Source organism: Diplotaxodon limnothrissa, linkage group LG17 (assembly GCF_057381915.1).
Source record: "Diplotaxodon limnothrissa isolate DT_005_m linkage group LG17, D_limnothrissa_male_GT1.1, whole genome shotgun sequence".
Classification (NCBI taxonomy): domain Eukaryota; kingdom Metazoa; phylum Chordata; class Actinopteri; order Cichliformes; family Cichlidae; genus Diplotaxodon; species Diplotaxodon limnothrissa.
This window is the reverse complement of record NC_140612.1, coordinates 37,949,458-37,964,284: the sequence shown is the minus strand read 5'-3', so window position 1 is coordinate 37,964,284 and position 14,827 is coordinate 37,949,458. Positions and strand designations below refer to the sequence as shown.

General features: G+C 42.1%; 1 protein-coding gene across 2 annotated transcripts in view; it reads left to right on the top strand.

The window, feature by feature from the left end:
* Positions 1-14,827, top strand: part of LOC146615392 (kinesin-like protein KIF21A) — a 43,324-nt gene that overhangs the window by 14,261 nt on the left and 14,236 nt on the right. For both annotated transcript variants that reach the window (XM_085376890.1, XM_085376889.1), the window contains exons 2-9: positions 8,847-9,069; positions 10,646-10,828; positions 11,239-11,388; positions 13,326-13,460; positions 13,551-13,715; positions 13,986-14,101; positions 14,219-14,414; positions 14,510-14,699. In XM_085376890.1, the coding sequence (XP_085233016.1) occupies positions 8,847-9,069; positions 10,646-10,828; positions 11,239-11,388; positions 13,326-13,460; positions 13,551-13,715; positions 13,986-14,101; positions 14,219-14,414; positions 14,510-14,699 (1,358 nt within the window). The remainder of the gene's footprint in view (positions 1-8,846; positions 9,070-10,645; positions 10,829-11,238; positions 11,389-13,325; positions 13,461-13,550; positions 13,716-13,985; positions 14,102-14,218; positions 14,415-14,509; positions 14,700-14,827) is intronic.

The window sequence follows — 14,827 nt, the reverse complement described above, 5'->3', positions numbered from 1 at the left end:
TTAAATTATTCCTAATAAGATGATTAGACTCTACTAGCATTAAATTAGAACATATTTTTTTATGTCCTAAAGTAAATTTGGACCTGGGATATGTCAGTTGATGAATAGCTCATTTGTAATACTTTTGTATTTTAAAGAATAGAGTGATAGTCTATTCTTTAAAATACAAAAGTATTTTTTTTCCACTGTTCAACATTTCAGGTTTTTATTTCAAAACTTTGGAGTTACTGTCTGAGTTATTTTGAGTTACATATCTCATAATTTTGACTTCCTAAGTGTCTCGCAATTGCTACAACTGGCTAGCCGGCTTGGTTAGCAAAGTGCCTTCATAATTCATTGTTATCAGTCTTGGGGTTGACCCTCAAAAAAAGTAACTTATTACACAATACTTGTTACTTTTCTGAAAAATAATGCCTTAAGTTACCTCATTAAACTCTAACAAAAGTATCTCATTACACTAGTTGTTATATTACTTTTGTATTTCGTATTTCTTTGTGAAATGACCTGAAACACATTGCTACATAATTACCAGTCAACAGTGTAAACCTGAGGCTTCAAATCCCTAAGGAGGACGCACACGGTCTTTCTTGTAGTTTTTAGATATGCCCATAAAACTAGCAACACAAAGAAGTCTCCACAGTGATTCTATTGTAGAAACATATACTCTTAAAGCTATGCACAGCTTAAACAGGTGAGTTCTATAAAAATTCACGTGCTATCTGTCATAAAGGGGGAACTTGGCAAGAGAAATTACTGCAGCTTCTTAAGTTGCCTCAAGTGGCCATGTGAGGAACTGCAGTTTTGCCAGTTGATGTTGCCTGGAGGCTTCTACTTGTATAATAATCAGTATGTGTTTGATTATAATAATCTGTAACTAATATACTAATATCACATGTAAAAAAAAACAACAACAAAAAAAACAACAAGTCAAACAAATATAAAATTTGGTTATACTCATTTTGAGTTAGCAGTCAGCACTGCTCATACCAACTAACTCCAAGTGTTTCGGGATCTAAAAATATATGACTGTGATGATGTGACTGTGACTCTGCTGGTTTCACTGTGAAATGCGGAGAAAAGAGTCATGTCTGCTGCCCTTTGGCTCAGATGTGCCTTTCTGTTTTTGCTGAATCACTCAGTGCCCTCAGCTGTAAGTGGTGCTTAAAGCTAAAAATAAATCACACAGGATTAAATTAAGTAGGAATCGGATGTCGAGGTTTACTGTTAATGTTGATTTGTTAGTGATGATGCACAGGAACTGGCTCTAGGGAATTGAATTGATTTTCTTATTGGCAGTAATACTGATGTCAGCATTTGACTGGCTATGTTTTAGGAAGGATGAGATAAGCAGCATGGTGGTCATGGTGTGACTCGCCTCCTTTTTATTAGTGTGTCATCGTTTCTTGTTGATTCCTTTTATCAGTCACAATAGCAGGTCTCAGTCAGTCTATAGTCAGGCTATATATATGAAGCCTGTGTTTTTGTGTGTGTTTGAGGAGTTCACTGTTTCTCAGGCTTTCACCATAATCGCAATAATGAGAGTGAGAGCAGGAGCCTAGCAGGACTTGTCACATGGAGAGAGGCTGACAAATCCCCCCTGTGTGTTTGTGTGTGTGTGTGTGTGTGTGTGCGTGTGTGTGTTTGTTTGAATAGGTATGTGTGCATATAGGGTAGTGTGTCTGCCTTTCTCCTTTTCATCTCTTTAATGGTTCAGTGAACGCTGTCTCGGTCGCTAAATTCCCCTCATCAGTCAGTGACAGGCTGTGGCTTCTCTTATTGAACTGTGCTAAAAAGCTGCTCAGTTTTCTTCCATATCTTTAGTCAGACTTGATCTGCATAGTGATTTGATGAGTGAATTAGTAATGGATGTTACTATTTTTCAGCACATGCTCTTTTAATGTGTCTGATAGCAGTATACCTGAAGCTACAATAGCCACAAAGTGCAACTTTGAACAATAGCTTCCTTTGACAGCACCTTCTGGTGACTACACGGATGTTTTCAGGACTTTAGCAGAGTATGCTAGCACAGCTAGCATTTAGCTGTAGCGTAACTCCTAGGTAAAACTGGTCAATGGTAGTTTGCAATGGAGCATGCCCACATGTCTGCAAACACTTGCTAGCTACTATCTGAGCGGTAGTAAAACGTTTTGCAATACAAACCAGAAACTGAGGGTATTTACTTTGAAAGTAAAATTTGTGCTAACATTTTTCAAAAGAAGGAACGTTTACTTTGAAGACAAATGGTGTCCATTTCCAGTTTGTGTCTCGGTTTTTACTGCTCAGAGAATAGCTGGCAAATGTTTGCAGACAAGGCGGCGTGTTCCATGTGAACTACATCTGCTAGCGAACAGTGCAATCACAAGGACGTATTTGCAAAGAAATTTTTTCCCATGTGACTGGGGCTTTCAAAATAATTGAAACGGTGACTGCCGTCAACCTCCAGCAACAGCTTACCAACCGGTTGGTGAATGCCTATTTTTCCTTCACTGGTTGCCAGATAGTCACTATGTGACTAGGGCATTAGTCACTTGAGACTACCAATATGGTGGCCAAGTTAATGTGACCTGGTTAGCGGTTATGTGACTGCAAAATCCTCAGTAGAAACTATTCTCACCTTTGTCCAAAAGTGTGTGTGTGTGTTAATGCATAAGCAGATAACTGAAATTTCCTGGAGAAACAGCCGTGCAGAGCATGAGTGTGCTGCTCTAAAAGGTGGATTAGTGCTCTAAGTCTGCACTGCGCTGAAGGGCAAACCTTTATTCAAACAGATGAAGAGTGTTTTGGGTTGAACCAGAGTGAAGGTTGCCAGATTATAATCACTGCTAAAGTCAGTCAGTCGCACTAATAATACACCAGCAGAACACACTTCACACCTCTCACTTCTGTTTATGTTTAGCTGAAATGCCCGATGCCAGAACTTGCATTAGTTGTGAGTATGCACACACCCAGTGACTACTCATAATAGAGGTGTATTTCATATAAACATTTAAAACTCATTTCTTTATACTTCCTAACATACCAAATTAAAGTGTTGCGCCTTTTTGCCTTTTATTCTGCATAGCAAGTTTTGGAAACATTCCTCGGGTTTTGTTGATGCACATTTTTCAGCAGCACATCCATGACACCAGTCTCCCATTTCACTATATCCCAAAGGTGCTCTATTTGATTGTGATCTTGTGACTGTGGAGGCCATTTGAATATAATTAACTCATTGTCATGTTTAAGGAGCGTTACACTGCTAGAAGCAGCCGTCAGAAGATGTGTCTTAAAGGCTTTAAGGTACTAATGCGTCCCAAGAAAATAATCATCATACCACCACCAGCAGCTTGAATCGTTAATAGCCCAGGATGGATTTATGCCCAATTCTGTCCCTACCACCTGAATGCTAGAGCAGAAATCAAGACTTCTCAGACCAGGCAGCAGTTTTTCAGTCATCTGTTGTCCAATTTCAGTGAGCCTGTGCAAACTGTAGCCTCAATTTCCTGTTCGTAGCTGACAGGAGTGGCAGGTGGTGTGGTCTTCTGCTGCTGTAGCCCATCTACTCCAAGTTTCAGTGTCATGTGTGTTCAGAGATGCTCTTCTGCATACCCTGGTTGCAATGAATGGTTATTTGAGTTACTATTGCCTTCCTATCTAAGTGAACCAAAGTGATCACTCCCCTCCGACCTGCGGCATTAATGACATTAAGATTACCACATCTTAATTACCACATTCAGAATAATCTTTCTTTCTTATTGATGTTTGGATTGAACCTCAATGCACTGGGTTTCTGCCATGTGACTGACTGATTAAATGTTTTTGCTAACAACCAGTTCAACAGTGTACCTAAAAAATGTGCCCAGTCATTGTGTATTTAGATCACAGATGTAGTAGTGGTGTTACTCTTTGCATTTAAGTCTTAGAAGGTGAGAAAGTGTACAAGTGTACTTAACAAACGTGGGTGTTGGTAATACTGTAGTATCATTGGTTTCACTGACAGGATTTAACAGACTTCTGGCAATGAAAAGCAGTGCTTCATTGCCATTTAATCCAGAATTTTTTAAGCATAGCAAAATATGGCACAGTTTTTACTGGAATATTCTAGCTGTATTCTGTGAGCTACAAAAAAAACATGCCACACCCTCTGAATACATAAGTTGGTTTAGACACAGGCAGAAGCTCTTCTTTACAGAGCTTGTTTCACTGTTGTTGAAGTTACAGGCCAAAAGACTGTGGCCCGAGGGTGTGCCAGGTAGAGGGCTGAGCTGGTAACAGCGCTTACCGGCTCACATTAGTGTTATTTCCTGCATTGCCTAGAGTGATGACTTGAGCCTATTTTCAAATATCTGTGTCTTGCTGTTTTTGGATAGTTAGCATACTGTAAAATGGAGATAGACTGGCATTATAGAGCATTTTTCTTGTCCCACTGAGCATTCAGAGGCATCCAAGCATGGCTTCATAGACCAACATGACCCAGAAAACATGAATTTATTCTATTAACTATTACTGTTTTGTCTAGCTATCATGCAGTTTTCACCAGCTGCTCCCAAAATAACGTACGACACTTTTACTATTTAAATATAAGCTGAGACTGCAGTCTGTGCTTTTGGATCCAAACAGAACCGAGCTTAAAAATCCTAGGCACATAAAATGACACGCTCGCCCTCCTGAACAGCGAGGGCAGTGCATTCAGTGTGTCGTTATTCATTTGCAGTGGTGCATCTTACTGTGACAAGAAAGAAAAAATGACAGGCTGAATGAGATCAGTATAAAGGTCTTGTTATGCAAAGATAGATAATGAGTTTGAGACGAGATGCACTGTGGGTGCAATTTCCATCTGTAGCCATCATGTCCAGTCTTTCCTGGCCCTTTGTTTTTCTTTATCTTTTCCTCAGACATTTATTTTCCTCTCTCTGGTCCATTTCTAAATGGAGGACCCCGGAGATGTCGTAACAAGCAACAAAACAAACAGTGCATCACTGCTTTGTTAAGGCGAACGTAATCAGATAGACTGGGCATTTATTCTAAATGGAGACTACATTTGTAGAGGCTTTTTTTGTCCCTCTTGGAGAAAACACTGATTTAATTATACTTAACTATATTAGAAAAAATCCTTTTTTTTCTAAATGTGTTTGCTGTAGTTCATACTTTGTTACATTTTTTTTCCCAAATGAACAATAACTGAGTGACTTAATGCCCTCACTGTAAGCTGCAATGAGTGCCTCTATTGTTACCTGGATTACAGCTCTCTGACAAGTTTTGGGAAGCTAGCCAAAGGGGATTAATGCAGATTCACTCCTGTAATGCTCTCAGCCGTCGTGCCATTAAGTCACAGTCTTCTCAGATGACCTGATAGTTACGTCATCTTCACCTGGAGCCACCTCTGATGTATGTAGTTTTTAAAAATATGCATTAACTTGACATTTTCTTATCAGCTTTGTGTCAACAAGCCTTGTAGTGTAGTTGTACACACACTTGTTAAACTGCCAGGTTTTTCTGATGTTAAAAAAATTAGATCACAATAAATCATTTCAAAAATTTTCTTACCTTTAATGTGACACTATAAGACAATAATAAGCTAGTTGTACGTGTGCGCACCCTTATGCTAAAACTGTGTTGAAGCACATTTTGATTTAATTGCAGCATTCAGTCTTGTTGGGTAGGAGCGCATGTCTTGCACACAGCCCTCTTTAGCTCACAGATTTTGTACTGGATTTAGGTCTGGGCTCTGGCTGGGTCATTCCAAAACTTTAATTTTCTTTTTTTCCGGTGAAGCCATTTATTTGTTGATTTGGATGTATGCTTGGGATTTCAGATCAAAAGTTTAGTATTTGACTAAAACCACAGTTCCAGCAAAAGAAAAGCAGCCCCAAAGCATGATGTTGCCACCACCATGCTTCACCAACCCTGCATCCCTACCCCACAGACCAGACATGTGGAGACTGTTAGTTTTTTAGTGTGTAGTACACAACCAGTTCTTGTCTGAAAGTAGGGCTGGGCTATATCATACCGTTCACGGTAATACCAGTGTAATGTTGGGCAACGATAAGAAAATGAAATATCGCGATAGAATATGGGTAAAACGCGCATGCGCAGTGCCTTTGTTTTCATACGCACATGGTGGCAACACAGAATGAGAAGGGCAAAAGTGGATCGTTGAATGAAACGGATGAACCAGAATTGGTTTGTAAAAATGCTGCAACTTCAGTGGTGTGGAACTGGTTTAGCGTTCATCCGTCAGATACACAACAAAGCACTATTTTTGGTAGAGCATGCTAGCAGGCCGTCGTTATTACTGTGTTTTTTGGAAAATACGGCACACTTAAAATCAATCCTTTGCTTTTTCTGAAAATCGACAGTGTTCCTTATAATCCTGTGTGCCTTATGTATGAATTCTGGTTGTGTTTACTGACCTCGAAACGATTTTATGTACACGGCGCTCGAGAATCTGTCAAATGTTTCGGTACGACTTTGCTAAGCTACGAAGCCGCACTGCTTGATGGATTGTTGGAGCATTAAGGCTATCGTAGGCAGGAGCCTCGCGGAGTGATACGTCCTGCGCTTCAACATAATATTACCGTATTGTGTGTGTATAACCTCTTTTGTGGATATTATACATGGTTATGCTGAGGATATGTCGGCCAGTTTCCACTGGAAATGCCTTTTGGTTAAACTGTCAGCAAGGAATTTGCATTTGCACTGTTAATTTTTTTAATATAACTTTAATGCACTTAAAACAGCTGCTTGTTTAAGTGAAAATACATTGATTTTTTTTTTTTGCACTAATAAAGTTGAGGAGTTGTAAAGTATTTTGTCTAGTGTCAATTATATCGTCAGTTATATCGTTATCGCAAATTTTCAAATGTATATCGTGATAAATATTTTTGGTCATATTGCCCTGCTCTACCTGAAAGTACTGGTTGGTACTGGTTCTGGTACTCTTTCAGTGGTGCTACAGGTCTGTTGGCAGCCTCCCTGACCAGTTTGTCTTGTCTTTTCATTAACTACAGTGGTCCCTCGTTTATCGCGGGAGTTACGTTCTAAAAATAACCTGCAATAGGTGAAATCCGTGAAGTAGCCAACTTTAGTTTTTACAATTATTATAGATGTTTTACGGCTTTAAAAGCTGTCACTACACACTTTATACACTTTTCTCAGACAGGCATGAACATTTTCACACTTTTCTTTCTTGTTTAAACACTTGGTCCAAAAAATACAGTAACTTCTACCTTCCTTTAGCATGTCCAGAAGTTCAACGTTTTGTGCGATGGTTAGCATCTTCCTCTGCCTTCCGGGTGCTACCGCAGCTGCCTACGTTTCGTCAACATTGTTGTGTTTGTTGGGGAGAAAACTTAGAAACATACAGTTCATACATTTCAGAGTCACACTGCTAGCGATCAAAGATTTATGTAAATATAACAAGCTGAACGCATTCTGTACTGGACAGGAGACACGGCACAGAGGAGATTGATTGACGATGGTCTACAGCCAATCAGGACGCAGAACACAAAAAAAGCATGCAAAATTGCACAAAAAAATCTGTGAAACAGCAAGGCCACGTTAAAGCGAGGGACCAGTGTACAACTGGACATGTCTCTGATTTTTGATGACTGTCTTCACTGTGTTCCATCCAATGCTGTGGAAATTGTTTTTGTATGAGATCTGATGCTTTGTAAGTTCTCTGTGCCTTTTGCTGTAGCATGCAATTGAGTGAATGTCAGGAAAATCCTGCTAGGAAAGCTGAACTTTTTGGGACGTCTCTTCACAACACAGAGCTGACAGTTATAATACTCTTACGGGAATACAGTTACTGCAGGTAGGACTGTCTACCTCTGTCCTGCTTTCATCAGTGCTGTAATCCCAGAGAGGGAGCCTGCTAAATAGCTGGGATCTGATGTCACGCACGCACAATGACACCTCTGTGGACCTTTGCTACTGTAGCTTCACCGACATCCTTCTTTTCCTTTCCTTCTAAGCCTTTTGCTTTTTTTCTGTAGACTCTTGCTGTGACTAATGTGATATAGTACAGACTTCATGCAAAGTGCCACATCCTCACACATACACTGAGAGTTAATGAGCACCAGAGGACACCAACAGTACTGACACTTTTCTATTCTGAGAGTCTGTTTTTTCACTGTTATTCTAACCTTTCTGGGGTTTGACTGTGGCCTTTGAAGGAATCCATTTACTTCCTGCTAACTGTGAGGTTTTCCTTCACATGCCCATCATTATAATTTACCATTTATTTCTACGAGTATTGCAGTATTGATACTAATAGAACTGTTTTCTATTCCTATTTTCATCCAGGGTTTGCTATAAACAGTTTTCACCATTTTAATTCCCTGTCCAAATATTTCCCTTCAGCATTTCCACTTCCTCTTCAGGTCGACTGTTAGTGCAGTGATAAAAAGCGGAGGAGGAAATGATGTAACGGGGAAGTGTTTTTATTTGAAGGAAGGCAAACAGAGCAATTCCTTAATGAAATCTATGGGTGGGACTGTTTACCCAGAGCTCGCTCGCTCTCCCTCACTCCTGAACAGTGCGGGCACTGTACGGTGCACGGGCAGCATGCTGACACTGGTTTCCACATGCATAAAAAGACATGCTCAGTGAAAACTGTTTCTGTCTTCAGCTTAGCTGCACTTTCACCATTAAGCCAATAAAGTCAATGTTATTTATAAGCAATAAATCCACTTGGTTAGACATAGGAGATGATCATTGGTTGGGTAACACTGTCACATTAACAACAGTTAAAGCCCTTCTCCCAGCTCTGAATACGTGCCCATACGTGACCTCCACAACCTATCCCAAGTCTTGAGCCACGTCTCACCTCTACTGTGGTCTCTTTCTCCCTCTCTGTCTGCCAGGATTCGTCCTCAGCTGCCCAAAGAGAAGATTGAGGGCTGTCACATCTGTACGTATGTGATGCCAGGAGAACCCCAAGTGGTCCTGGGCAAGGACAAGGCCTTCACCTATGATTATGTCTTCGATATGGACACCCAGCAGGAGACGATCTACACCCACTGCACCGAGAGGCTCATCGAGGGTTGCCTTGAGGGCTACAACGCCACAATCTTTGCATATGGACAGGTTAGTCAGCAGGCTTTTGCTGCACACGTATTGGTAGAAGGGCATGGAGCGTTGCCTTTTTTTACTCATGTTAACAGCACACCGGTATGGCATGAATATACACAAGCTCAGTCACATATTCACATTCAGTCAAAGTTTTTCTCAAGGGAGCGGCACTCCTTCCAGAAACAAAAGATTTATGGCATCATGTGATATGAAGCTGATTTCATTTTCACATCGGTAGGCAGGCAATAAAGGAGCCTCGGCAGCTCTGTGCTGCCAATATGTTCCAACATGTCCTCATCACCACAGCTTTGTATTGCCTCTAATAAATTAGAATAAGAGGGAATGATAGATATGGAAGTTTGTTATCCAATCAAAACAAAGTAGAAAGTGTCTGCTTCACATTATGCCAGAGCAGGAAAGTAAACCAAGAAGTCAAAACATATTTTATGGCTTTAAACATTATAGACTAACATGCATCCTGAAAGCAGTTGATTGGTGCCACTCTCATCTCTGAAGCTATGGCAGCCAGTTCCACAGTTGCTTTGCAAAAAGACTGGAAACAGAGGAAAGCAGCAAGGTCATTTGTCCACCTTGGTTTTGAAATGGACAGATATGCAAAATCCTTTTGTTTTATGTAGAGGTTATAGTTCTGCAAGTGTATAATTGTGAAAAAAGTGGATGATGTATGTATTGTACGGTAACATTAAGGCCTGTGCAATGCAAAACAGCTCAACTGTCTGAAGTGTTAGGCTCAATTTTTTCTTAGCCTGTTCTGACCAGTGGCGGTGATGATCCAAATATCGGTAACTTCCGATACCAACAGAATTAATTGCACAGTGATTTAGTGTTCATTAAAGTGCGTTCAGATAATTAGCCTCAATGTCATAGTAGTCACAAATCAAAAAAAGAACAACATTAATTTAATGCATCAGTGTGGAAACAAAGTAAAAATCACCTTCAGTGGTGAACCGGTCACTCTCATCATTGTTAATCCTTGCTATCGACACAACACCATGTTTTGGCCTTTGTGAATATGAGTGAAGGCCTGGAACAGCCTCAGCATGACACCAATGCTTTACTCACAGGCAACGGAGGAAAGGAAGGTGCAGCCACACTGAGGACTATAGAGGCAAAAAATAACAGCTTAGTTTTATTCAGTGTGATTTAAAGGGTTTTTGTATTGAAATTCAATGTACAAAGAGACACTCTGTCATTGAACAACTGCTTTTTAAACTTCCCTCTTCTTACCCTTCCTCTGAGCTCCTCTTTGTGTTCATTATTCTGTCCTCACATTGTTCCCTCGCCCGTTATTTTTCTGACAAAGCGCCTTTCACGGGGCACGGCAGCGGCCCAACACACTCATTCACACGCATGCACACAAACACGGTAATCACACAGGTGCGGCCGTGCAGAATAAAACTGTCTTTCTCGATCATCTGTCGGCACAAACACGCACGCGCTCCTGTCGGGGCCTCTCTGGCGTTTCGGTGGGGAGGAGAGGGGTGACGTGTGAATTTGAACCCCAATGTCTCATTCCTCTTTGTGTCACCATGACTCCGGCCCATCCCCCTGTCTTTTCCTCCCTGTCCAGACGGGTTCGGGGAAGACGTACACCATGGGAACTGGCTTCGATGTCAACATCGGAGAGGACGAGCTGGGCATCATTCCTCGGGCCGTGAACCACCTGTTCAGAGGAATCGAGGAGCGCAGACAGGCCGCCACTGAGCAGGGCAGGCCTGTTCCTGAATTCAAGATCAATGCACAGTTCCTGGAGGTGCAGAAACACACACACTCACATCCACAAACAATGCAGAGCAACTCAGTTGGTAACATCGAACATCATCAGCAAGCTGATAAATAACACTGAAATAACTTAAAGTCAGTTTGTTAGACATAGCGAGAGCATGCAGACAGCAAGAGGTCAAAGGTCGGCATAGGGTGTATCAGTTCAGGTTGTTAAAGTGCGCAGATAACCCGACTGCCATTAAACTGTCATTAGCCTGTCTCCGAGGTCGCGCCCGGCTTTATTTTTAACTGCCAGCAAGTGGCTGCTAACAGCTGGTGAGGCAGCAGCTGAAGAGAAAAAATGGCGCTTCCGACAGTGACATAATAATTTACGCTCTGCACGACGTCGTCTAATCTGTCGGCTGTTTGTTAATTATTTATGACTTTCTTGTTTTTTAGCTTTACAACGAGGAGGTGCTCGATTTGTTCGACACGACTCGAGACCTCGAGGCCAGGAAGCAGAAATCCAACATCAAAATCCACGAGGACGCCAATGGAGGCATCTACACGGTGGGGGTCACCACCCGCACCGTCACCTCTGCAGCCGAGGTCAGTTTCGAAAACCTGGAAAAACGCTAAAAGCGGCTCAAATATACTACTGCTTTTTGGGGGGGATTTTGCGAGGGGGGTCACAATAAGTAGCTTTAATGGACCAAGATGATGAGCCTACGCAAACTGGAAGTTAATGATCTTTTTTGTAGAATATAGTTTTACATTTTGAGGGTGATGTCTTAAATTGTGATAAAAACCCACTCAGAAAGTGACTCATGTTCTGAAGATTTAGGCTAAACGACAGGACCAAAGCTTTCAAAATAACTCGGATGGCGGCAGCACAAATCCTGTTACAATGGTGGTAATCCTAATTTAATTCAGCGGTCCCCAACCTTTTTTGCGCCACGGACCAGTTTATGTCCAACAATATTTTCACAGACCGGCCTTTAAGTTGTCGCGGATAAATACAACAAAATAAAACCAGTACAGGTACCAAAAAAAAGATTTATTCATAACGCACGGGAAAAGACCCAGGGAAAGTGAGTTAATGATAAAAACTCTGAAGACTCACGGACCGGTACCGGTCTGTGGCCCGGGGGTTGGGGACCGCTGATTCAACTCATTTCGTTCATAACGCTGTAAAAATACACTTGTTACACTGTGCAAAAGTTTCTAGCCACCCTTCATTACTTGATAGTTCACCTACATTTAGTAGTTTTTTTTAATGGGATCTTTAGGAACAGCTCTTCAGGCCCTTCTATATGTGTATTTTTTCCCCCCTTTTCAGTTCAGTCCTTGAGCTGACCACTTTTAGAGGAATATTTTGGGGGGTTTTGTCAAGCCATTTAACACCAATCTACTAAGACTTTAAACATGAATCACAGCATGAAGGTCCTGAGTTCAATTCCACCATCAGGCTGGGGTCTTTCTGTGTGGAGTTTTCATGTTCTCCCCGTGTTTGCATGGGTGCAAACATGTTCCTCCAACAGTCCAGAGACATGCAGTTATGGGGGCATAGGTTAATTGGAAACACAAAACTGCCCATAGGTGTGAATGCGGGAGCGCATGTGAGTGCAAATGGTTGTCTGTCTCTGTGTGTTAGCCCTGCGACAGACTGGCGACCTGTCCAGGGTGTACCCCGCCTTCGCCCTAAGCCAGCTCGGATAGGCTCGAGTGACCCTGAAAAAGGATGAGCAGAAACAAATGGATGGATGGATGTATCTGTCAGATGGCTCGATAAACTCTAGAATCGTCTGGCAATTTTTTCATATTGTATCATACAGTGCTTAGTTACTAGCAGCCTATTTAGTTCTCACATGGAAAACACAGAGATAACAGTCTAACAGGCATAAAGTAGAATTTTTACAGCAACAAGGTGATTCCCAAAGAGCTATTAGCCAAAAACATGTGCAGCATGTCCTTTAAAAAATTTGAGGAACCTGGACAAGTGGAGGATAAAACATGAACATTATCTGAATGCTGTCATCCTGTTAAGAAATAGAAAAAAAGCCAATAAAGACCTGACACAGGACCTGAAGATGCATCTGGCCTGAGTCTGATCCCAAACACTGCCAATGCAGTAACAGTGAAACACTACCAGTCATCTCCAGAGCCTGGGCCTCAACATTATTGAAGCAGCGTGGGATCATGCTGACAAAGAACTGAACAAAAGGCAGAAACATCCATAGAAGTAGATTTTTTTTCCCTCGCTAAATAGAAAAAGATGAGTGCTGCTCAAGAGTTTTGCACAGTAGTGTTTCCATTCAGTGAGTAGGATTTCTCTCCAGCAGAGACTCACATCTCCCAGTGAGGAAGTCATCATTAAGTTCTTGTAGTCTTTTTACCTTTCAGCTGCTAAAGTGTCTTAACTGAACTTTTCAACGATCACAGTGGTTAGGAACAGTCTCTATGTTTAGATTTCTGTGCAGCTCAGAAATGATATGAGAAAGCACACAATTTTTTGTCATCTGTTTCTTCCACCTCTCCTCTAACAGATGATTCAGTGTCTGAAGCTGGGCGCTCTGTCTCGCACCACCGCCAGCACCCAGATGAACGTCCAGAGTTCACGCTCCCATGCCATCTTCACCATCCACTTGTGCCAAGTGCGAGTCTGCTCCGCTGACAACAATGTAAGTATTGTTATGAAAGGCAACAGAGGACTGGTGTGTTTGCATCAGTCGCAGTTCTGTTTATTTACTTTCCTTTCCCTTTTCGTCCAGGATAACGCGACGGATAACCGTCTGGCTAACGACTCAGAGATCGATGAGTTTGAGACTCTGACGGCCAAGTTCCACTTTGTGGACCTGGCGGGTTCTGAGAGATTAAAGAGAACTGGAGCTACAGGAGACAGAGCGAAAGAGGGCATCTCCATCAACTGTGGGCTGGTGAGGAAGCTCTACGGAGAACTTTAAACAGTAAACACTGCGCTGCTGTCATTGGCCACTTAATTTAGTTTGAGCTGCATTTAATAGGACAGTGATGAAAAGCAAGTAAGAGACCAGCATTTACCAGTGCGTGGTGCAGGAGAGACCCCTGATGGACAGAATAGGCATTACACTGTTGATTTCTTCCACCATAACCTTATTTATAGTGAATACTGATGGCAAGGTAACTAAGGCTGAATGCTTGTTCTCCTCTTCCGTGTCCTTCCTTAGCTCGCCCTGGGAAATGTCATCAGTGCTCTTGGAGACAGGAGTAAGCGCTCCACTCACGTGCCTTACAGAGACTCCAAACTGACCCGGCTGTTACAGGACTCACTAGGTGGCAACAGGTTTGTGGGGAAGAATCTGCTGTGATATCTCTTCAAATAAATATTAGATATGCATTTAAATGTCCATACTAGCCGTAAGAAATCAACGGGCTTGATCGTTATTCTTGCATCCTCCAGTCAAACTGTGATGATCGCCTGCATCAGCCCGTCAGACAGGGACTTCATGGAAACCTTGAACACACTAAAATACGCCAACCGGGCCCGGAACATCAAGAACAAGGTGATGGTGAACCAGGATAGGGCCAGCCAGCAGATCAGCGCCCTGAGGACAGAGATAGCACGACTGCAGATGGAGCTGATGGAGTACAAGACTGTAAGAGCGTGGCACAGGCGGGAATGCTTTCACAAATACAGTCCATGTAGAGGACATGAGCAGAGCAATATTTGGCCCTTTTGTCGATTGTTTAGGGAAAGCGTATGGTGGGTGAGGACGGCATGGAGGGCATGAACGACCTGGTCCATGAAAACTCCATGTTGCAGACGGAGAATAACAACCTGAGAGTGAGAGTGAAGGCCATGCAGGAGACCATTGATGCCCAGAGAGCCCGACTCACTCAGATCCTCAGTGACCAGGCAAACCAGGCTCTCGCCAAAGCAGGTAGGACATTTTCAAAAAAGCTCATACAACATATGTCTTACACAGCCTCATGACACAGCTGGTTTTGCTGATACTGTATATGCTGTATCATATTTTTTATATAGTTCTAATCTTTGTAGAACTGGGAT